Below are 25,903 nucleotides of genomic sequence, written 5' to 3'. Positions count from 1 at the left end.
TTCATAACATCTGTTTACTCAGGGGTGCCTGGGTAGCTCAGTTGGTTAAGTGTCCAGCTCTTGATTTTGCCTCGGGTCCTGATTTCATGATTTGTGAGATTGAACCCTGCATTGGGCTCTGCACTGACAGTGTGGAGACTGCTTGGGATACTCTCTCTCCCTGTTGCTGCCCCTCCCCTGTTCACTCTCGCTGACTCTCAAAAATAAACAAACAGTAAGAAAAATCTGTTTGCCCAGAGTAAAATCTCAGGGCTCACACAGTCCAGTCTTGATAGTGTATCACACTGGAAGAAGTTCTGGTATTTAAAATCTCTTTAGATTCTCTGATACAAGGAAGTGAAACAGTGGTTAACTATGCACAGAAGTTTCAAATATATGGTTTTCCCCATTGCTAACCTGGCCAGTGTTCGCTTTAGGGCTTTGGGCAGGAGAAAAATAGTCTTTTAAAGTTCATATAATCTTTTGTGTGTCCTTAGGTTTCATGTCTCAAGTTGAACTAAAGTGGTTTATCATCTACATCCTGAGGACATTTTCTCTTTGACTTGTCCACTCAAACTGTTACCTTATCAGGCTATTTTTAACCTCAAAGAATTGAGTACTAACTTAAGTAACCTCAGGCATTGGGGCCTGTTGTTAGAAAGCTAGAGAGCTAAGGAAGCAAAGAAAACCTCCTCTGCCTCAAGAGAAAATGCACATGGCTCCTAGTTCTAGCCTCTGCTTTCTGTTCACTGTCTTGTGTCTTGATTCTTTTGGTCTCTTGAGTCATGCTTGGTGACCTAGACTTGCTCCCTTATCTCTACTGCTGTCTCAGGGTCTCATATTTAAAATACTTGGAGAAAGGATTTGATGGAGTTGCTGTATGTTCTCATCCTCAGTCCATGCACATCCTTCTTTGATTTCTAATTCAGTTTCAGAATTTCCCCTTTCACTGTCTATCCCCAATCCTATTAGCTTCCCTCATATTTAATTTATAATCTTCTAATCCACTCTACGTGTGTTTATACTAAAGTATATGCATTCCTGAAGTATAAATATATATATAATTATATAGTTTGCTTTATTTTACATTTATAACATACATCCATCTCATTTTTACCTCTATTGGAAGATCATTGACAAACATAAAATATAAGTCTATATAATTTGTAATTTGTCTTAGTATATGTATACATTGGGAAATGATCACCTCAGTCAAGCTAGTTAACACTTTCATCACCCCACATAGTTACCATTTTTTCTGTATGTGTGTGGAAAACAATTAAGATCTGCCATCTTAGCAAAATTCAAGTTTATAATACAGTATTGTTAATTGTAGTCCCTGTACTGTGCGTTATATTTCCATAAGCTATTCATCCTATACAATTGAAACTTTGCCTCCTTTGACCAGTGTCTCCGTACTTCACCCCCAACTTGTGACAACCATCATTCTACTGTGCTTCTGTGTTCAATTATTTTAGATCCCATGTGTAAGTGAACTCAGGCAGTATTGTCTTTCTGTGTCTGGTTTATTTTACTTAGGATAATGACTTTCAAGTTCATTTATGTTGTGAATGGCAAGATTTCCTTCCTTCGTAAGACTGAGTCCTATTCCATGACACATAAATACCGCATTTTCTTTGTTCATCAACAGACAGGTTGTTACCATAGATGAACTTTTGCAACTAATGCTGCAGTAAACACGGGAGTATAGGTATTTCTCCATGACAGTGATTTAATTTCCTTTTCATACATACTCAGCAGTGGGATTGATGGATCAAAGGGTAGTTCTATTCCTTTTTTCCTCTAATAAATAATGATAGGTAATATTTAGCATTTACAATAGGCTATATCTATCTTTCAGTGCTCTACTGACTCATTTTATTTTTATACCAACATTATCAGTTAATTATTTACTATTATGTTAGATAAGGGAATTAAGGATTAGAGAGGTTGTACAAGATTGCCCAGCCAGTAGTGGGAGAGCTTCTTTTCTCATTCATGCAGTTTGATTCCAGGGTGTATCTCTTAATATATTAATTACTTCCATTCTTTCCTTTTAATATTCCTTTGGGGACTCTGTATAATATTCCATCTATTACACATATGTAATATTTTAAATTTCTTTTCCACTAGTGATAATTATCCAGACTTCATTCCAGCTTTGGCCAAATAACTAAGACTGTGGTAAATAGTCCTATCATGGTATCTTGTGCTGCAGAATGATCACTAGGTAGCTAGTAGGATAGCATAATTTACAAAATACATAAATAAATAGAAATTAGAACATTAACAAAAACTGAGAAATGTGCCAAAAATCAATAGTTGATAGCCTTTGGTGAGAATGTTTTACTCCTCAACTCTTTCTTATTTTGCATTTTCTCCATTTCTACATGTAGAATCATATGGTTGACAGCTCTCAGATTTTGAGTCAAACTTGCAGAATCAAAACCAGAGAGTATGTTTTTTTTGTTTTGTTTCTTGGATTTTTTTTTTTACCTCAGTGGTCTATATATTGTGTCCCTGGTTTTTCATAAATCTTAGTAGGGATTGGGTTCATGGAATCATTTCCAGCCAATACAAAGCAAGAATTCACACCTTAAAATAGCTTTGCTGGTACCACCTCAGCTCTTTTGAGTGAGGAGAATTGAGGATTTTATCTATCTCTGTCTCTGTCTTTGGTGACATTGAAAGGATAAGATGTAGTACATTTTAAATTGAGATAGATAGTACTTGGACCAGAGGTATCCCAAATATACACAGCTATTACCTCCACTTCCTTTCTGAGGTGATGATGATTAGAAAGAGTTACCTATAAAGCTAAGATGCTTATGTACTGCTTCCTGAATTATGTCTGCACCTCATCAAATTATGACCACATGTTGAGCATTGTGAATTTACAGAATTTCATGAACCTTAAATGCCAATGGAGAGACCTGGAAACAACAGATGAAGGAAGTTCCTTAAGTCACATCAAGGAGCTTGGACTTTAATATGGGAGCAGGATAGAGGGAACATAAAAGGAGAAATGTTATTGTTTAGGGCTGAAGGGTGGGGGTGATAATGAGTTCATTGTAAGTGTTTTTAAGGTCTTGTGACTTCATCCCTATCTTCATGTGCCTTCAAGCTCTGTTTGCTCAAAATTTTAATATGCCTGTTTTAATTAACATGTAATTATTAATTGTCAAAGTCCAGAAGCTAATCACCATCTCTTCTATTTGATCAAAATTCACTCAAGCATTCTACACATTCCTGCATGCCACCTAGGTTTGTGCATTAAGGAGAAAATCTCATTCTTAAAAACTCTAACTGTGGATCTTGTCCTTTTAATGGGTTTCTCAAGTGCCAGGAGCCAAAGAAAGTTAAAGAACTCTGGGGAAAAGTTAAGACAGAGTTAACTAACTCTGGTGGAATGTTACAGCAAGATAAGCAGCAGTAAATAACTGTTGGTTCCTGGAGAGTCATAAATAACTGTTGGCTCCAGGAACTGAGATTACCATCTGTTAATGTCTAACAGGTCCTTGGTACCTTGTACCTCCCCCTGCATTTTTTCCTCCTTCTGCATTTTTCTTCCCCTTGCTTGTGTATATAAGCAGCCTCCATGATTAAACATATAGAGCTTGATCAGACCTCCTGTCTTGCTCTTGTTCTTTGTGTCTCTTGTCCCATCCATTCATCCGTTCCCTCCTCCAGGTCCCTGTTGAATGACCTTGTGGGCCGGGGCACTCAAGCTGAACTGTCTCCTTACCTTTCATCCTATCTCCTACACCCAAGATGATGAAAGACCTTCTTGTTGGAGAATAATAATGATAGCAGCAACAGTTAACCCTTTGTTCAAAATGTCTAATTTACAGAGCTGTTCTTTGAAGTGTGTATAATAATTACTTCCATTGAATAGATGAGAAAATCAAGGCATGAAGATGGTCAGTGACAGGCACAAATTAATACCACTATTAAGAAGTGGCCTGCCAGGCTTTGAACTCCAGTTGTTCTCATTTCTAAACCCATTCTGTTATGCAACATGCACTTTCCATCTCTTCTGGAAACCACCAACTCCCAGTGCTTGCTTGTTTGGTCAGCACTGCTCATAGCTCTCATGGGATCTTCTTATGCAGTAAGTGCCACCTTATAAATCAGATTTTGCAAACCTTTTTTTAATAAAGATCCAGATAATAAATATTTGTACTTTGTACATCATACTAACCATTGAGACTGGACACCTCTGCTATTTTGGCACAAAATCCGTCATACACAGCCCTGAAATGGGTATGGCTCCATTCCACTAAATTGTATTTAGAAAAAAAAAAAAAAGCAGAGGCTGGGTTTGACTTTGTAAGCTGTACTTTGTCAATCTTTGTTACTGATGATGAAATTGAAGGCTAGAGAATTTAGGCAGTTCATGTTAAAGTGAAATATAACCAACCCTAGGCTGGTTTGATCTAAAAGGCCAGGGTCTCATCCATATGTTATATTTTTTCCCTTATCAAAGTTTTTATTCCTCTTTCCAATGGGTTATGCCCCGCTACCAAAAGATAGGTTTAAGTCCTAACTCACGACATTTGTGAATGTGAACTTCTTTGCAAATAGCATCTTTTCAGGTAAAATTAAGGAAATTGAGATGAGATGATCCTGAATTTGGGGAGAGTTATAAATCTAGTGACTGGTGTCCTTAGAAGAAAGGAGAGAGAGAGACAGACAGACTGTGCGAGCTAGCTGTGAGGCACAGGGAAGATGACAACGTGAAGAGAAGGCAGAATTGGAAGCATGCTGCCACAAGCCAGGAAGCACTTGGAACCCTGGGAAACTCAAAGGGCAAGGCAGGATTTTCTCCTAGACTCAGGAGGCAGCACAGCCTTACCAACATCTGAACTGAGAGTATACATATTTAGTGTTGGAAGGCACAAAGTTGGTGTCAATTTGTTATAATAGCCCTAGGAAACAAATAATCTTTATCTATTCCTTTGTTTTCTCTTTAGAGGCATATTTCTGGTCACTCTTAAGACTTTTTCATAGGTTTGAAAGGTGTCATCTTTTACTGAAATGGAATTACCCACAATTCCTTGACACTATTAGTATAATTAGAAGATTATTGACTACTTGCGTTTTCTTAGAGAAAAAATATTCAGTATCTGTCTCTGCATAACTTTTTCCTTTCGTTGGTATACTATTAAATTATAAGATGGCTGTTAGTCTATAGAAGATAAGAAAAGCTTAAATCTCTGGATTGGATGATGCATAATCCATTAGGAAACAAATTTATTGGTAAGTGAAACACAGTCACCATTACCAGCTTATGATATAAATCAAGGCAGGGAGTCATATTTAATTTTACACTTTGGCAATATTTCAGAGTTTTATTTTACAGTAACTTGCAAGGAGTTAATGTACTGTGAATTAATTCCAGTACATTGATTTCTGCATTAGTTCAGTGAAACATGCAGTTCTTTGGCAAAAGCAAACTTTTGGAGGTAAATTTTCTTCATCATGTACTCCGTAATTTAGAATTTATAATAACATGTTTTTTCATTCATGAATACAAATCATTGGATGATCCAAAATTCCAACAAATATAAAACAGTTTCATCTCTGAAGTTTGTTTCATGCACACCTTATCACTTGTGAGCTATGTTCTGTGCTACAGAGATTGGAGACAGTTGGCTCTGAATGGAGAATGACTTCATCGATCTCATTTTAGGTTTTCATGGTGTTCTAAGTGTTTCTGATGTCTCTTGTTGACACCTTCAGGACTTACATTTAAGTGCTGATGGGAATAATATTCAGGGTACTGATGGTAGTGGAACTCGAATCTCCTAATGCTGCTTACATTCTGTAACTTTCTTATGTATGTATGTATGTATTTATTTATTATTAGACAGAGCATGAGCATGGGAGAGGCAGAGAGAGGGAGACACAGAATCTGAAGCAGGCTCCAGTTTCTGAGCTGTCAGCACAGAGCCTGATTGGGGCTTGATCCCAAGAATTGTGAGATCATGACCTGAGCTGAAGTTGATGCTTAACCGACTGAGCCACCCAGGTGCCCCTCCAAGAACTTTCTTGCATGGGCCTTTTCTAAGGTAGGGATTTCTAGCTGAATTCCTCCTAGGTGACGCCTTCATGTAATGAGTAGGGTGAGCCCTTATTGAGGGACATCTTTATCTTTGACCTTTCCTTACAATACAAGCACCACCCCCTTCATCTGCTTTCATATTAGGATTGTAAGTTCAGTTTTTGCCTTACATAGAGGAAAAGCCTTGGTTTAGAAATACAAACTGTCACTTTCAGGTACTGTAGAAGATTGCTACGTACTATTTCACCTGAAGAGGCCCTGCTATTCAGTTTCACCCAATTATTGCCATGTTAGAATGAGGACATAGGTATTCGCAAATTCTCCACATATTCCATATTTTCATATGAAATCCCTCAACATTGAACTCTTAGTCTCAAAATAGATAAATAATGAAATATACAATAAAATTCAATATGCTGGTCTAATATTATGTCTGGATTCAGATCAGAGCTTCCTTTAGGGACCTACAAGCTGAAGCAAAGAGGATACTTTTTAAGCTCACCTATTTCTGAATCTCATGGGATACTTAGAAGCATCTATCTCATAAACCAGCCATTGCTTATGGCTAGAATTCGTTACATTAAACCTGTCTTAACACTTGGGAAATTAAGCTGCTATTTAGAGAGCTGGTTCATTGGTCATTTTGAAGATAATCATTTCCATTTAGACAGTGTATTAGCCATGTGTACATGTCAGAGCTAGTTAATTATAAGTAATAGTCAATTGTATTTCATTATATTGTTCTCTAACAACATCTGTAAGTGTAATATATATCTATTACACCTAATGGTCTTTTAGTCTAAGTCCTGGCCATCTCTCACTTAAGTTCTGAATTATAAAATCATCTTTTAAGAAGTTACTGTTCTCAACAGGTCTTTTCTTCAATAGCACACCTGAATTAATATCACAATTCTTAATCAACTTTCCAAGCCCTCCAGCATGACCTTCTCATATAGCCCCATCGGACCTAGCCAGTATTATACTTCTGTCCAACCTCAGATTGTTATACAGAAGACTTCTCCATGGACTTGTGAATATTTTAGATCCATTTACATCTTTAGAAAATAGTTATTTTGAGAGGTGAGGGATGGGCAGAAAGAGCGGGGGAGAAAATCCCAAGCAGGCTTCACTCTTAGCAAAGAGCCTGACACAGTCTCATGACCTGAGAGAAATCAAGAGTTGGATGCTTAACAGACTAAGCCACACAAGTCCCTCCATGCATCCTCTTAATTTAATTTGTGGTATCTCTCCTGCATAGATTGCCTTTGTATCAAAATTTTGCCATGCTTTAGAAATTAAAGTTAGGCTATGATATATTTAGGACATTAAACAGGCTTTGGGACATTAATATAGGGACTGAGCAGACATGAATGGATGAGGAGAGATGGGAGGCATAGAGGCAGTGAAGGAGCCATTATAATAGTCCAGGTGAGAGATAATGAGTGTCTGGCCTTGGCTGGTGGCAGACTTGGAAAGACAGAGATATGGATTCAAACAACTGATTTACTGATGCAATACAGAATCTCTCATTTTGTCAGCATTACCCTAGCTTCTAATTTACATAAAAATGATTTGGAATGAGAAATGGTATCCGAATTTGAAAATTATTATGCTATAATTTTTTTTGCTAAAACATGCTTACAGAATTATATTCTCCATCAATCACTGGCTCTAAAAACAAGATAAGGCAAAAATACTTTACCTTGCTATATGTAGCTTTTGGTAGTGGTAAAATATTACCATGTCGTGCTATCTGTTAATATTTTCCACAACAGCCTGCTTATATTTTTCAACCTTCTAGTGTTAAAGAGGGTGTAAAAGGACAAGTATTATTACATTTTTATTTTCGCTTGAGGATACTGAACTATTAGGATTTAATATTTTATTCCAGACCACATAAGGTTAGACCTTGATTTATAATCCATATCTCTATTCCTTTTTTAAATAATAAATTATAAAATTTCCTGAATTACATATCCATAGGCTCAACTTTTTCAAGGTCACATCCCCATTTGATGCTGTTGCCTTTCAAAGTATGTTAAGTGCTGATAAGGCTTATTTGTTTTTTTCCTCGGGACATTATATATAGGTTCTGAAAATGCTCTAAGTATTTGTTCCATGGGACTTTTCACTTTATCTTTTCTATGCCAAAGTAGATCCATCAGGATGAGACAGGTTTTGGTACAATAACAAATGCAACCAGTATTTCAAGATGATAGTGGTTGAAAGCCACAAAGATCACTTACTATTCACCTCCATCTTGGGTTGACTAGGGGCTCTGCTTCACTCCAGGACCCTAGCTAGTGGAGCTGCACTATCTGTAACATTTTTGGTCCCTGTGGCCTAAGGGAAAGAAAGAGTGTGCAAATTACACTTGGACTCTTAAGGCCTTCCCTTAGAAGTGGCATGTTCCATTGGCTAAACCAAATTAAAAGATCACACCTAACTTCAAGGAGCAGTGAAATGTAATTGTACTGGGTGTTCAGGAGCAGATTTTTAAAAACTTGGGCAACAGCGCTGATGAGTACAAGACACCCTCTCAGATCAGCTTTCAGGATTTTGTAAAGGAAAAATACAGAGAATGTTTGGTGTGATTTAAGTCAGGATTTTTCAGAGCAAGGAGATGTACTGACAGGACTTCATACTATCTCTTGCAGGCACAGTTCTAACAGTTACTCAGTAATACTACTTTGTCAACAATCTGTATCTTTGAAGGGTTTTAGATGCCAACTTCATTACATGGTTTAAGCATTCAGTTACTAATTTTAACGGCACATATTTGTATTGATAAAAACAACTTTAGTATATACTGTTCTAATTGAGTAGTTAAAATTGTTCTGTGTCTACTGTTCCATCTGTCCCTAATATCTTCCATGTCTTCTAAGAATAAAACATCTCTTTTGTCTGCTTGGAGGGGAACTTGGCGCAAGGTTGTTAATGTGAAACTGTCTATATGAACAATTCAAGATACCATCTTGATTAAATTGCCTGGACAATTCAATTTAAAAGATCAGTTCTTTATATGATTTGGTTGATTGATTAAATTGACACTGATATATTTAGTTATAGCAAGTGAATCATCTCTTGCAATTAGTCCAAAGCTTATGTCTACCAAAAACTATGCCAATAAATATCTTCATGTGAATTATTTAAAAAGTAAAGCTAGAATGTGCATCTGTGTTACTTCCTACTGTGTTACAATTGGCATATAGTACTTGTAGCCTATAAGTAGTTAATTATATGCCTTTGTTTTTTCATATATAAGACTGATGTCTTCAAAAATATGAATTTCTTTTAGGGCAGGGTTGACTTTGAACTCTTTTACTGCAGCCTTAAAGAGAACATTCTGGGGCCATATAATGATTTTTTTTTCTACTTGCTACTAAGCTAAATATTTCAGTCAAGTCTGGGTTCAAGTTCCCTTTCTATTCCTGACTAGTCCATAAAATGAAGTTTTTGGCCTACATGACTTTTCATTGTCCATCTAACATCTAAAATAAAGTACACCAATAAATTGTTTTATTTTTAATTATACAAACTAGTGGATACTTATTTTTTTCTGGATGTAACAAAATTTAATAAGTATGCAATGAAATATTTCAGTTTTAACAAATTCAAGAAAACTCTTTTGTCCATGTGATTGTTTAAACTTTGTATAGCCTCTAAATCTGCTATATTCCAGGTATCTGATGAAGTGTCAGTCTAAACACTATACTTTGTTATTTGCTATTTCACAACCATCATTTTATAAGGATTAATGTAAGAGAGGCTATGCTGGTGACCTAAAAAGTCCTATGCAGTAAAGATTTTTCTGGTGGTAGAGAGTACTTTCAGAAACTTTGTTTTAATAACTCAGAATGTAAAAGAATGATGATAATTCCAGGGTTTTCCAACTTTTCTGTCTCAGGCTCCACAGACACCTAAACAAAGTAGTAACCATCTTTGAGAAAAACATGACTGCTCTTCAGGAGTGGTATTCTTAGCCCAAAATAAAATTCACCAAAGCAAGCTGATAATTGTATGGAGTTTGACCTATATTTCCACACACTAATGGATTGAGATTTTAAATGTTTAATACAGTCAGTTCTTCCCCCAAGAACAATGGCCAAGTATTGATCCAGTTTCTCAAGTTGTTTGTCTTAGGACATTGTCAAAACATTTCCCTCCGTTTCTTCATGTACCTCTCTTAAATACTTTAAACTACTTTGACTCGTCATCAGACACTTCTCAGTATGGTATACTGAGTACCATAGTACTAAAATGTGTAAATCAAAACAGAAAATCATTAAATATTAAGAAATGAAGACATGATCTCATTTTAACTCACAAGGTGCTCCCAGATCCTCTCTTAGAAGTGAGGAAAAGATGATCAGAATTTTCTTTTTTCCCATGTCTTACTGTTAGGACTGTGTTCTAATTATTTTAGCAAAATGTCAGTAAATAGAACATGCACTATCTAGTTAAAATGTTTGCTGTTACTTTTATACAGTAGGAAAATACAAGTAAATTGATCTAGGTTATTTCCTCAGACTTAATATTCTAAATATCTTATATCCTCCAAAAACAGATCGTGTTGGGTTTTTTAGGGGGGAGGGAGGGAATGGGGGGATGTGTTAGTACTTGAATGATGGAGGAAACAAATGCACAGTGGGTTATGTACTATGAAGTAGTTTCATCAATCAGATGACCTGATACAGAGAGCTGTGTTTTCACCTATGTTCATTGTACTCACCTAAACAGCAAAAATTTGGGATTAGTAACATGGATAGAAAAGTCATTTCAGGTTTCTGGGCTTCAGCCTCATTGGGTGTTTAAGTTATTAAATGAATTCACTTAGTTATAACATAGAAAGAGGTACTATTAATGGGTCCTACTCAGCTCATCTTTATCCATAATATCAACAGATATTTTGGACCTCTACTACCTGTAATGTTTGCACTTCACAAAATTACAGTGTTGGGTATATGCTCTATTGGTAATTCTGTAATCACTACTTCATCCTTAGCTTCGTATGTATGTGGATAACCAAAATGGAACATGAAGCATCCCTTGGCCAAGTAATCTGATAGTCCAAGCAATGTATTCTGCATATAAATTGTAGTGTAAAATATTTTTGGCAGAAAAACTGCTTCTTTCATAGCAATTGGATTCAGATTTATGAATGTTGCCAGTGAAGCTATTCTGTGGTATATTTTATGTAAATGAGGTTTTAAAACATTAGTGAAGTTTCCATAGTCAGAAATTGGAATTCTCCTATGGCAGGTTAACCTTGTACATAGTCACATTTGATCATATTCTGTTGCCAAAAATTGTAAGTAAAAAGTATGTGGGTAAAACTAATCCTTTCAATTATGAGATAGGTATAAGAATATGCAATTATTAATGGTTGTCACTATGGGCTTTCCTTTGGGGTATACTCTAGCATGAAAATAACTGTCCTGAAAAATAAATGTCACTGTTGCTTAATCCTGTTGAATTTCAAAATTATTTTATACTCATTGAATTTATGACCTTGACTTTCATAGAGATCCTTTGGGTTTATGTTTTCTGGTGAAAAAAAGAAAAAAAAAGTGTTACTAGAGGCTCTCCAAAATCCTTCAACATACAAGCATAGATGAAAATAATTTTAAAATCTCATTGAGTTAAAAGGGCATCTAATTCAAAATCTGCTTTGAAATGGGATCCATACAGGCACTAAAATATTTAAAAGTTATTTATATAAAGTCCCCTGGAATTTTATATTTGAAACTTGCATGCCATGAGAATTATTTCCACTTAATTACTAGTCCTGCTATTCTCTTTAAGTAGCAAAGGGAATCCTTTTGTGACTCAGCTTCTCTGTAAAATTAAGTAATGCTGTGGTGTCTATAATCTTACATTAGCATTTTTTATGTACCTAATACTAAATTCATACTCAAATCTCTTTAGGAAGGATAGTAGAATTAAGGTTAAGTGAAACAGTAGAGAAAATTATTCTTTTAATGATCTCTAATGGAATGGTTCTTAATCCCATAAAGCTCCTTCCTGATGACCCCTACATGTTTGTTGTACTCTGTCTTGTCAGTGAGTATTATTTAGGAAATGCAAAGCCATTCTAATATTAAGAGAAACGTAACTAAAAATATCTACGTATTTTGTGTTTGTAACACTATATATTAAATGATATGTTTAACGTAAAGTATATATTTATGCAAGCACATAAAAAAACAGATACAGAAAGGACAGAGCAATACAGTCAAGGAAACAAGGTCCTGAAAGAGCTTGTAGAAAACTTGAGTGGTAAAAATTTGCCCTACATAGAAAAATGAATGCCTTTTTTGTTATAATATGAAAAGAAAAGAAAAATATGGGAATTCATCTAGACATATTTACAGAAAACAAGGAATTCTTATTTCTATTTTTCTCTGGTAAAGAAGAGATGAGTCCTTGAAAGTTTGAGGACATGGAGAAGGCTTAAACAAGCCGTAATATGGAATGGGAGCAAGATGAAGTTGGAACCTCTATTCAGTGTGAGAACATGGTTGAAAATGAAGACCACATACAAGTGTGCAATTACCATTTTCTTCATCTCTTCCTGGTTTGTAGTCCAGGGTTAAGCAGAGTAGGAAAACAGTTGGACCAGTCTAAGTCTGAAGTTTTACCAGACTGGCAGGCAGAAGAACAATAGTGCCAGGTGGTTGATACTGTTGGCAAAAGGATGGCTGATGTATTGAAAGTAGAGGGCTAAGCTCATAAGAGAAAATGTTTTCATGAGGAAAAGCATAGAGATTACATTACTGGAGAAAATGGACTAGTCTAGGTGGACAGATTTCACCATTTAGGGCAGGGAAGGGTGGAAGAACAAGTTATAGATGTGGTCCTGAGCCTTGATCGCACAGTAGATTCCCCTGCATATTTCTCTATGTCTCATTCTATGATATTTCTGATCAAATTGATCTGCAGTACATCCTGGGCAATGGAAATATATTTTATAACTAGAGCTGAAAGACTGTTTAGAGTGGCTTGTAAAGAATCTTAAAGAATTTCAAAGTATTTGGCAGTTTATTTTCAAAGAATCGAATCAGCAAAGATTTTAAAAGTAGAAGTAGCGTAAGTTATTTTAGAAAATTAACTTTTTCTTCAGAGTGATTGACCAATAATAAAAGGGAAGGATTAGGAAAAAGGGAGACTATAGGAGAGAATATTGTAGTATTCTGGGCCAGAAATGGTTAGATCTTGAATTAGGGACTGATAAAGGAATTATAGAGTAAAGGACCTATTTGGAATGTTTCAACAATGGGAACTTAGTACCCTTATTAATCTATGTATACAGTGATATGGGAAGCTCTAAGATCACAAACTTTTATTGGGCATGATATATTAATTTTCAATTGCTGCATTAAATTATCACAGATTAAACAGCTCAAAACATTTATTATCGCTGTCTCCATGGGTCAAGAGTCCAAGAATGGCTTTCTTAGATTCCCTGCTTATGAGTCTCAACAGGCTATAGTTAAGTTGTGGACCAAGGCTAAGGTCTCAGCAGAGGCTTGACTGGGGAAAGCTTTTCTTCCAGCCTCCCTTGGAATTCTTGTCAGAATTCATCTACATGCACTGTAGTTGAATTGAGGTCACCAGTTTCTTACTGGTTGACAGCCAGAGGCTACCCTCAGATTCTGGAGGGTGCTTCCAGTCCCCTGCCATGTGGCAACTACACAGGCCTTTTATCCACAGCTGTTTGCGTCTTTAAGGCCAATAGAAGATCTCTTCCTCTATAAAAATGTCCCAGACACTCTTGTAAGGGTTTTTATCTGATTAAGTCAAGCCCATTCTAAATAAACTCCTCCTTCCTTTGTTGTTGTTGTCATAGTTGTTTTTCACCTAATATTCTATCATGGATACTATATCCGATTTTAATAATTATCAAATTATTATTTAATTATATTTAAATATTATTTAAATATAGTTGATATACAGTGTTACATTATGTTCATGTATACAACATTGGTTCAACAACTCTATCTCATGTTTGCAAGTGTAACTACCTTCTATCACCATACACTGTTATTTAAATACTATTTACTGAATTCCCTACTCTCTAATGTTCTTCCCGGTGACTCTCATATCCTATAACTAGAAAGCCCATACCTCCCACACCCCTTCATTCATGTTGTCCATCCTTTCACCACCTTTTTCTATGGCAACCATTGTTTTGTTCTCTGTATGTATGGGTGTGTTTCTGCCCTTTTCTGTTGGTTGGTTTTTAAATCCCACATGCAAATGAAATCCTATGGTATCTATCTTTCCCTGTCTGACTTACTTGATTTAGAACAATACCTCTAGATCTATCCATATTGTCACAAATGGCAAGATCTCATTTTTTTATATTGCTGAGCAATATCTCATTATACATACACAACTTATTTATTCATCAGTTAATGGGCAGGCATATGGGTTGCTTCTGTATTTCAGCTATTTGAAATAATGCAGCTATAAACATGGGGGTGCATATGTCTTTTCAAATAGTCTTTTTGTTTTCCTTGGGTAAATAACAAGGAGTGTGATTATTGGATGATATGATGTTTCAATTTTTAATTTTTTAAGGAAACACCGTACTGTTTTCCACAGTGGTGACACCAATTTATATTCCCACCAGTCATGTGTGAGGGTACCTTTTTCTCCATATCCTTGTCAACACATGTTACTACACGTCATTTTGATACTACCTATTCTTACAGGTGTGAGTTGATAGCTCATTGTGGTTTTCATTAGCATTTCTCTGATGATGAGTCATGTTGAGCATCTTTTCATGTATCTGTTGGCTATCTGTATGTCTTCTTTGGAAAAAAATGTCTATTCAAGCCTTCTGGTCATGTTTTAATTGGATTGTTTTATTCTGGTGTTGAGTTGTAGAACTTCTTCATATATTTTGGATATTAACCCCTTATCAGACATCATTTGCAAATATCTTCTCCCATTCAGTAGGTTGCTTTTTTGTTTTGTTGGTTTCCTTTGCTGTGCAAAAGCTTTTTATTTTGATGTAGTCTCAATAATTTATTTTGGCTTTGGTTTCTCTTGACCAAGGAGACATAGCTAGGAAAACATAGCTAAGGTCAGTGTCTGAGAAATTACTGCCTATGTTTTCTTATGATTTTTGTGGAATTTTATAGTTTCTGGTCTCACATTTCCATTTTGAGTTTCTTTTCGTATATAGTATAAGGAAGTGGTCCAGTTTTGTTATTTTGCACTACTTGTCCAGTTTCCTATAACCACTTGTTGAAGAGACCATCTTTTCCCCATTGTATATTTTTGCCTTCTTTGTCATAAAATAATTGGCCATATAAGCATTACTTTATTTTTGTCCTCCTATTCTGTTTTATTGATAGGTGTCTGGTTTTCTGCTGGAACCATACTGTTTTGATTATTGGAGCTTTTTAATAAATCTTGAAATCTAGGATGGTTAGATCTGCAGTTGTTTTTTTTAAGAGAGCTTTTGGCAATTTGGCTAATCTTTTGTGCTCCCATACAAATTTCAGTATTCTATATTGTGAAAAATGCTATTGGTGTTTTGATAGAGATTGCATTAAATCTATCCATTGCTTGAGGTAGTATAGACATTTTAACAATATCAGCTCTTCCAGTCCATGAGCATGGAGTATGTTTCAATTTGTCTGTGTCCTCTTCAGTTTTCTTCATCAGCATGTTAAAGTTTTCAGAGTATAAGTATTTCACTTCCTTGGTTCAGTTTATTCCGAGGTATTTTATTCTTTTTGGTGCAATTATAAATAGGATTGCTAATTTCTCTTCATAGCACTTTGCTTTCCATGTATAGAAGCAACAGATTTCTGTATATTTTGTATTCTGCAAGTACACTGAATTCATGTATTCGAATTGGATTTTTTGCCTTCTTTAGGACTTTATATGCATAATATCATGTCATTTACCATTGATGACAGCTTTGTGTTTTCTTACTAATTTAGATGCCTATTATTTTTGTCCAACTGCTGTGACTAGGGTTTCTAGTACTATGTTAAATACAGGTGGCAAGAAAGGACATCCTGGTCATATATGACCTTAATATGTTGAGGTATGTTTCCTCTACAATCACTTCATTGAGTTGTTTTTTTTTTTATCATGAATGGATGTTGAACTTGGTCCAAGCCTTCTTCTGTATATATCGAGATGACCTTATCATTTTTTTCCTTTGTTTTGTTGATGTGGTGTATCATCACGTTCATCGGTTTGTGGCTATTGAACCATCCTCACATCCCCAAAATAAATACCATGGGATTGTGGCAAATGTTCCTTTTAATGTATTATTGAATTCAGTTTCTTAATAATTTGTTGAGGATTTTTGCATCTGTGTTTATTGGGATATTGGCCTCTAGTTTAATTGTGTATCTATCTATTTATTATTATTATTATTATTATTATTATTATTATTATTATTATTGCAATATCTTTGATTTTCCTATCAGGATGATGCTGGACTTGCAAAATGCATATAGAATCTTTCCTTCCTCTTTTAGTTTTTTGTAATAATTTAAGGAGAATAAGTACTAACTGTTCAAATGTTTGATAGAATTTACCTGTTAATACATCTAGTCTTGAACTTCAGTCTGTTAGGATTTTTTTTTAAATTACTGAGTTAGTTTTGTTCCTAGTAATCAGTCTGTTCAGATTTTCAGTTTCTTTATAATGTAGTTTAGAAACAAAGTATGTTTGGATATTTATCCATTTCTTCTAGTTTTTCCAATTTGTTGGCCTATAATTTTTTCATAGTAGTCTCTTATAATCTTTTGTGTATTTGTGGTGTCAGTTATCACTTCCTCTTTTCTGAGTCTATTGGGGGTCTTCTTTCTCTTTTTTCTTCTTTTTTTTTTTTTTTTTTTTTTTGTCTTGCCAAAGTTCATCAATTTTGTTTACCTTTTCAAAGAACCAGCTCCTGGTTTCATTTATCTTTTCTATTTTTGTTCTCTATTTCATTTATTTCTGATCTTTATTTCCTTCCTTCTACTAACTTCAGGCTTGCTTTGTTCTTTTCCTAGTTCCTTTAGGCAAAAAATTAGATTGTTTGAGATTTTTTTGTTTGTTGTTTCTTGAGGTAGTCCTGAATCACTATAAATTTCCCTCTTAGAACACCTTTTACTATGTCTAAAATTTTGGGCACCATTGCATTTTGTTTTCATTTGTGTCAGGTACTTTTTAAAATGTCTCCATTGATCTGATTTCTCCATTGACCCATTGGTTGCTAAGTAGCATGTTATTTAGCTTCCATGTTTTCATGTCCCCCCTGCCCCCAGTCTTTTTCTTATAATTAATTTGTAGTTTCATACCATTGTGGTTGGAAAAGATGCTTGGTAGGACTTCAGTCTTCCTAAATTTACTGGGACCTGCTTTGTGACCTCATATGTGATCTATACTGAAGAATGTTTGTTCCATGGGCCTTTGAAAATAATTTATTGTGTTGTTTTAGGGTAGAATTTTCTGTATGTATTTTATGTTTATCTAGCCTAATGAGTAATTCAAAGCCACTGTTTCTTTATTGATTTTTCTGCCTGGATTATCTATGCATTGGTGTAAGTGGGGTGCTAAAGTCTCTTACTCTTGTATTATTATCAGTATCCCCTTTTAGGTCTTCAAATAGTTGCTTTACATATTTGGGCGCTCCAATATTGGGTGCATAGATTTGTATAGTTGTTATCTTATTACTGGATTGATTTCTTTATGATTATTTAGTGGCCTTCTTAATCTCTTGATACAGCCTTTGCTTTAAAGTCTATTTTGTCTAATAGAACTATTGCCATACCAGACTTTATTTTTCCACTTCAATTTGCATATAATATCTTTTTCTTTTAACTTTTAGTTTGTATGTGACTAGCCTGTGGATAGGTAGCATATAGATGGGGCTTGATTTTCATTTATTTTGTTTGTTGATATCATTTGATTACAGCATTTAGACCATTTGCGTTGAAAGTAATTATTGATATTTATGCACTTATTGCCATTTTCTTATTTTCTGCTTGTTTATGTCCTACTCTGTTCTTTCTTCTTGGGACTGATGACTTTCTCTTGTTCCTTTTTTGTTTATCTATTATAGGTTTGCAGTTATCATGACATCCTAAATATAGCAATCTATATTAAGTTGGTGGTCACTTAAGCTTGAACACATTCTAAAAGAACATTTTTATTTTCCCCTCCATACTTCATGTGTATGCTGTCATATTTTACATCTTTTTTTCTTTTTATGGCCATTTGTTCTCCAATTGAAAAAGTTACTTTAACATTTTTAAGGCAAGTATAATGCCTTTTGACTTTTTGGAAAACTCTCTCCTTTAATTCTGAATGATGATCTTCTTGAATAGAGTGTTCTTGGTTATAGATTTTGGTTTGTTCCATTTTAGCACTTTGAATATATCATGCCATTCTTTTTTAACCTGTTAAGTTCCTGCTAAAAAATCAACTGATACCTTATGAAGATTGCCTTGTGAGTAACAGTTGCTTCTCTCTTGGTGCTTTTAAAATTCTCTTTAATCTTTGCCATTTTCACTATAATGTATTGTGATGTGGACCTCCTTGGGTTCATCTTGTTTGATGCCTTCTGTGCTTCTTGAACCTGGATGTCTCTTCCCCAGATTAAGGAAATTTTCAGCTATTACTTCTTCAAATAAGTTTTCTGCCCCTTTTACTCTCATTTCTCCTTATTTGCATGATGTTGTCTAAAAAGGTCCCTTAAGCTATCTTCATTTTTTTTTCTTGTGTCTTTTTGCTGTTCAGATTGTTCACTTTTCATTACCTGGTCTTCCAGATCATTGATTCATTTTTTTCTGCATCCTCTAATTCTCTGTTGATGTCCTTTAGTGTATTTTTTATTTAAGTGATTTTATTCTTCAACTCTGATTTTATTTTTATATTTCCTAACTCTTGAAGTTCTCAGTGAGGTCATCCATTCTTTTTTCTAGTCTGGTGACCATCTTTATGACCATTACTTTGAACTCTTTATTAAGCGTATTGCTCATTTCCATGTCATTTTGTTCATTTTCTGTGGTTTATTTTTCATTGTTGCATAGTCTACTGTCTACCCATTTTGCTTGAGTTTTTTATTTGTATCAATTAGGCAGAGGAGCTATTCACCTGAACTAGAGGTATGTGTGATGATTTTGGCTGGCTGGCTGGAGCTGTGCCTGTTGTAGGCTGGGGGTCCTGGAGTTCTCTGTGCTGGCGCTGCCCTGACAAGACAGCTGAAGCTCAAGTGGATGCAAGCTTGGGTGTCCTAAGGCACTCTGCACAAAGGACCACCGTGGTAGGGTGCCTAGAGCCTTTGTGGGCATGTGCATCCTGGAAGGGTGGCTGGAGCTGAAGCAGACAAGGACCAGGTGTTCCCAAACATTCCACAGAGGGATTGCCCTGCCAAGTTTTCTGGAGCCTATGTGATATAGACCTGGAGTGTTCTAGGGTGCTTTGTGCATATGTCACTTTGGTAAGAATGGCTAGACCTGCAGTGAGTACTGACCGGGTATGTCCCACTATGGGCTGCCGTGGGGCCTCCTTGGTGGGACAGCTGGATGATGCTATTGCTATTGAGGGAGGAAAGGGTCTCACTGATGAAGTAGGCAGGCTATGGTGCCTGGACCCATTTTTTGTCCATGTTACCAAGATAGATAGAGAACATAAACTGTAGCATTCAACAGGCCCTCTGACTTAGAAAGTTCCAGCAGCTCTTCCCACTGTTCAGCAGAGTTCTAGGCCTGGATCCTTTGTTCTTGTTGTGCTTTAAAAAACTTTTTTAATGTTTGTTTATTTTTGAGATAGGGAGACAGAGCACAAGCAGGGGAGGGGAAGAGAAAGGAGAAAACAGAATCAGAAGCAGGCTCTAGGCTCTTAGCTGTTAGTAGAGTCCAACACAGGGCTTGAACTCATGAGCTGTGAGATCATGACCTGAGCTGAAGTCGGACGCTTAAACGACTAAACCACCCAAGGTGCTCTTTTAAACTGTGGCCTGTTTTGGGGGGCTTTGTGGGTTGGGTCTCCAGGTAGTTGCTGAGGTGGCAGGGTGGCCAGGATGCCTAGACCCTGCTCCTGTCTATGCTGTCAAGATGGAGGGGAAATGTAAATAGTGATGCTCCAGCCCCTCCAACCTGGAGAAAATTCCAGCAGCTCTGTTTGGCAGGAATCTAAGGCTGGCTCCCATTTATTCTAGTTGCTCTTTTAAATCATGGTTTGGTTTTTTCTCCTGTGCCTCTGGTAGACAAATCTGCTTGTGGTCCGTACTATCCTTTCCAACAGTAGTTAACAGTATTCAGTGTGGGGGTGTCTTTAGTTACCATGTTGCCATCTTTCTTGCCATTCTATATCTGTTCTCTCTTTGGTTGTGCAGAAGTTGTTCAGTCAGTCTACAGTTCTTCGACAGGAATTGCTATATAAATAGGTGTAAGTTTGGTGTGTTCGTGGAGGAGGCGAGTTCACGGTCATCTTATGCCACCATATTAAGCCAAACTCTCAATCTCCTTTTTGATCATCTCGAAAACAACAGATTTGATGTATTATTATTATTACCAGTGAATTCTCTTTCCTTTTTCCCACATACCATAGCCTAATCATGGTAGTGGCATCCTGTTAAATTCAAAGGTCCTGCCCACAGTCAAAACAATGAAATTATACAGACATGCATACCAGGGTACAGGGACTAGATATATTGCACTTAGTTAGAAGAATGCAAGAGAATTAGCATGTTTTTAATGGAAATTGATGGCCTCAGTTTTAGATATGTTGAATTTAGAGATAATTACACATCCAACTACAGTTGGATATAAACTTATATATACATAATATATATTTTATAAGTTTATATATGTATAAACTTATAAAGTTAGTAGGAAGATAGAGTTGGAAATATATGTTATGTATGTAGTATATATACTACATATAAATATATGTAGTAATTAGTAGAGGTGATAGTTCAATAATGAGATCATCCAGAGAAAGACTGGAGCAAGAAGTGGGCTGGGGACAAGAACAAGGCCATGTAAGCTAGAAACATCTGCCTGTGCATTTCCACCCCTGTCTCTTGATTGCAGTCTAATCTTATCATGCAACCTTTTGTTGTTCCTACAGTTTCTCTTTAAATAATATCCTACTCTTGCTTTTTGTGATCCACTCTCTGTCCTCCTCCTGCCTCCAAGCCACACTACCAGGAAGTGAGAATCAGGAGCTCTCTTAGTGAAAGCTTTGCAGATGAAAGCCACTATGAAAAATGGACAGTCTTAGGCACCCTGATCCCAGATGGGGAGTTGTGGGGTTTGTAAAACACAAGGCTCAGTGAGGGCAGTTGGTGGCATTATTGCCCCTGAACCACTTAATTTCTTCATACCAGAAAGCAGGACTATAAACTTTTCTTTGTTCTTCCCTCCCAGAATTGCCTATCAAGTGTTAGATGCCCTTGGAATGCAGGTGTAACTATATGTACCTATCTCTTAAAACTATGGTCTGTTTATTTGAGTAGAAAACCACTGAAACCATTGCAGTGATATGGTTGAACAATCTGAGCTGTGATAATGGAAATAGAAAGTAAATTTTATCAGTACAATTTGACCAGACTTTCCTTCCTTCACTTAAATATTTTTCTTTCAGGTTTTATTCAGGAAGAATGTGTCATCCCATGCCCATTCGATTGCAAGTTAAGTGACTGGTCTAGTTGGGGGTCTTGCAGTTCGTCTTGTGGGATTGGAGTGCGAATTCGATCCAAATGGCTGAAAGAAAAACCTTACAATGGAGGTCGCCCATGTCCCAGATTGGATCTCAAGAATCAGGTAAAGTGCTTGAAGCAGCAACAACAACACAAAACTAAAATATTACCCACTTGATTGTTTCTTATTGAAATCAGTCATTATCTTGTTACAGGTAGTTCAGAAGAGGGGTAAGGAGGACATAAAGTAATATAACAGTTAGTAATAGAAGACTTGCCTACACCTAGGTAATGCAGAGATCAAATTGGTATTAATGGAAATAATAATGTTTACAAAAAGTAAATCCAATTGATTTTTAAATGTTCTTTAAGTGTAATTTGCTTAATCATATTACTAAAGTGATGTGTATATATGCATTTAAATATAAAAAATAATGCTGGGAGAATGCCAGTTACTTTATGGCAGTAAGTATAGTTAGAGATCTCATCTATGTACTCCAAAAATGGGATTCTATTTTCCTTCGCCTAACTCTTCATCCAATTTTTCTTTCTTATCAATGTTACCGAAGTTTCCAAATTTTGTCTTTCTGAGCTATTTGTTTCCCAAAAAGTGAAAGCTATTTTTATGAACGGAACCCAAAAGGATACCCTTCCATAAGGATATCTAATAAAATTGTCATCCTAAGTAAAGTTGATTAGACTATGTTAGTTGGCTTTATTCATATAACAGAGTCTAAGATTTAGTTTAGAATTATAATAAAGACCTGAGATTTCTCTCATGATTGCATAATGGTTATTAGATTAGGACTGGTACATAGCTTTTCAATCAATTGAAAAAGTGGGGCACAAGATGATGACAGTTGAAAATTCTTTATTCTTAAACTGGTACAGGGTGTCTTATATGTGTAGTTAGATCCTTTATGATCTTGCATGTATTTTAACAGAATAGCTACATAGGCTTCTATTACTAATTCTATCAATTTCTGCCCTATGAACCCCCTTTTGATTAGGTTTCTCATATAGGTTGTTTAATAGAAGGGAAATCTATATGTTTATTCTTAATTTGAATAACATGAGCACATGCCATTTGTCAATTCAAGGCCAATATCTATAGCTATTTTTCCCTAAGTTTTGCTCAAAGACCCATAACTCACTGAAAAGTGAAAAATTCGCATTCCACCAAAAAGTAGTTATGCTCCAAGATGACAGCATGCAAGTCTTGTTGTTTAAGGTTATGTGGTAAAATCGTGACTAGAGTTTCTTCTCTCAAAGCTAATGTAAACCTATTGGGGAAGACAAAGCAGAAGATCATAAAATCAACACAGAGGTTACAAAAACAGAACAAAAGACCCAAAAACTCAACAAGAATAGTAACTTGGTGAATGGAAGATTAGGATATGAGCAATAAAAACAAGAGGGAAATAATTACAGCAGAGACGTTGTGAGGAGATAAGCCTTACTTTAATACAAAAAAGGTATAATACAAGTTTATGATTACAAGGAAAATTTTCGAGTGAGTTTTATGTATGAGAACTATGTGACCCTCCCTAGGGGATTTTCCAGGCATTTATAATGCTCTAAAAAATGCATGGCAATTCTTATTCTTTCTCAAAACTATCAGTAAAAGCTAAGCCTTTTAACACTAGTGTTACATGGTAATTTTAATATGCTAATTTTATAAACTAGGAAATTATCAAGGGATTAAAGAAACTTTATTGGAATGCAGACTTTAAGACTATTTTCACTATGCAAAGGCAAATGTCTAGAAGTGTGTCTATAAATTTTGAGAGTATGAATAAGATAAGCTAAAGGTACTTGTAAACCTGTTGTGATTTAAGGGAAACATTCAAAATACTTAATTGACATATATAACTTTAAGAAGTAGTACAAGCTGAAGACAAACAAAAACAAAAACAAAAAACAAAAAATCAACTAAATAAATAAGCTGAGGGGTGCCTAGGTGGCTCAGTCAATTAAGCATCCAACTCTTGGCTCCCACATAGGTCCTGATCTCCTGGTTGGTGAGATCGAGCCCCATGTCAGACTCTGCACTGACAGCACAGAGCCTGCTTGAGATTTCTCTCCCTCTCTCTTTGGTCCTCCCCACTCTCTCAAAATAAATAAGTAAATAAGTAAATAAATATGTTTTAAAAAAATAAACCCAACTTGAAGAATACTTTAGAAAAATTCCATAAGCAAAAATTAAGTAAAGATGGACCTATCTGCAAGAGTTGTGTCTAACTTAAGTTCAAGAAGGGAATTTTAGCATTCTAAAGACATTCATTTGTTACACTCGGAAATGAATCCTGGGGTTGAAAGACAAGAAATCAGGTATAGTGTGGCTTATCTGCTGTTATGAGAGGTTTCAGATAGCATGTATGAGGCTTAACTCAACTGGAATTGAAAAAATTTACCCTAATCGATACTTTATATTTTAAAGTAAGTTAGTTGATCAGGGCAATAAGTAATATTGCCTTACCTCTCTCTCACTTGTAAGTCTATGAACAACAAGGGGAAATATTGCTGTAAAAAAATCCTAAATGGAGTAGAAATTCTCCTCAGAGCAATTCTTTTTTCTAAAGCAAACATTTACCTGTAAGCAGATTTGTGGAAAGCAGTCTTGCTGACTTTATTATATATTTACTCTTCAATATGATAGCACCCCTGTGTATGTATATGTATGTGTATGCACATTATAGAATACATTGAAATCTTTTTGAAGTTAGCCATATTTTCTTAACTCATCTGAAAATAATTTCGGTTGACAGGAATTTCCATTATTGAGGAAATATTCTACAACTTCTATTTATGGCAAGTCTTCTTTAGAAAAGATCACTATTTGTGGAAGTATAATCTAGTTAGAGGTACACCCACTAAGGCTTTTTTGTATCATTCATTTTTATTACTGGACTTAGGTTATTTGTCTACTTTCCAGTTGTTTTTCAGGTTTGGGTTCATTTTCCCAGGTTTTTAGAAACAAGTTATACTTCCACCTCTATTCACATAAGAACATAAAAATAATAACCAAATTTTAGTAGTAAGAGAAGCACATATCTTCAGTACCTATGCAAGAGGAAAATTCTGTATATGTCAGATTGGGCCTAACATAGGACTCATAAATATATATGTAAATATATATACAACTTGTGTGTATGTATATAATGCATATACCTTTGTAAATATCAGCATACCTACATACGCATATTCATTCCTCTCCTTCATTTAGAATGGGACGTCTTTTGAGGGCAAAGTTTTTCTACCTTTGAAACTCATTCCAGCCACTAGTGCACTACATTGTGTATTGTCAAATTTACTGGGTTCTTTATTTTAAAAGAAGGCTTCTTAAGTGCCTAGATGGCTCAGTTGTTTAAGCATCCGACTTTGGCTCAAGTCATGATCTCATGGTTTGTGGGTCCTGTGCCCCATATTGGGCTCTGTGCTGACAGCTCAAAGCCTGCTTCAGGTTCTGTGTGTGTCTGTCTGTCTCTCTGCCCCTTCTGCTCACACTCTTTCTCTCTCAAAAATAAATTAAAGTTTTAAAAAAGTAAAAGAATTCTTCTTCTGGATGAGTGGGTAGCTAGTTCCATACAAAAATTTTAGAACTCTGATCTCTTATGCTATAATGTGTCATTCAAATAATCAAAAATATTAGCCCTTCTAGAAGAAAGAAATAAGAACCTCCAAACTATTATTGCCCAAAGAATTTTTCAAGATTCCTCTGAAAACTCATGGATGTGGGATTTCCACTGAAATCTAACTCTGTAATTAAAAAAAAAGAGGGGGGGGTTGGTGTTATGTACACAAGCTCATAACTTGTTCTGAATCTGTTAATGGAATCAATTTTTATAATCTGTCATACAAAGCCTCCCTTTTAAGCCCAAACCTGTCATCGTGATAGCTTTCTCTCTCGAAGTGCTGAAGTGCCAGCATTCATTGAATAGCTTCCTATCAAGTATATCTGTGACCCTGCAGCTCCAGCAGGCAGTTTACCCAAAACTCCTATCAAGGCAGAAACTTTCTAAGTAGTTTATTGGATTATCGGATCACATGGCTGATGCCCTTGACTCTCCTGTGGATAATAAAATATATAATATATTTTAATTTTTTTAGTCCATAATGTCTTGAGTGGATTACTTATACTGTATATTTTTATTATTCCTTTTGAAAGTCTCCTTATTAGAATATTAAATATGGAG

General features: G+C 35.6%; 1 protein-coding gene across 1 annotated transcript in view; it reads left to right on the top strand.

The window, feature by feature from the left end:
- THSD7B (thrombospondin type 1 domain containing 7B) overlaps nt 1-25,903 on the top strand; it is a 730,459-nt gene that overhangs the window by 512,740 nt on the left and 191,816 nt on the right. The window contains exon 14 of the mRNA XM_029933012.1: nt 21,653-21,831. Coding sequence (XP_029788872.1) covers nt 21,653-21,831 — 179 coding nt within the window. The remainder of the gene's footprint in view (nt 1-21,652; nt 21,832-25,903) is intronic.

The sequence above is a fragment of the Suricata suricatta genome, chromosome 3 (genome assembly GCF_006229205.1).
Source record: "Suricata suricatta isolate VVHF042 chromosome 3, meerkat_22Aug2017_6uvM2_HiC, whole genome shotgun sequence".
NCBI lineage: Eukaryota > Metazoa > Chordata > Mammalia > Carnivora > Herpestidae > Suricata > Suricata suricatta.
This window is presented reverse-complemented; position numbering and strand designations above follow the sequence as displayed.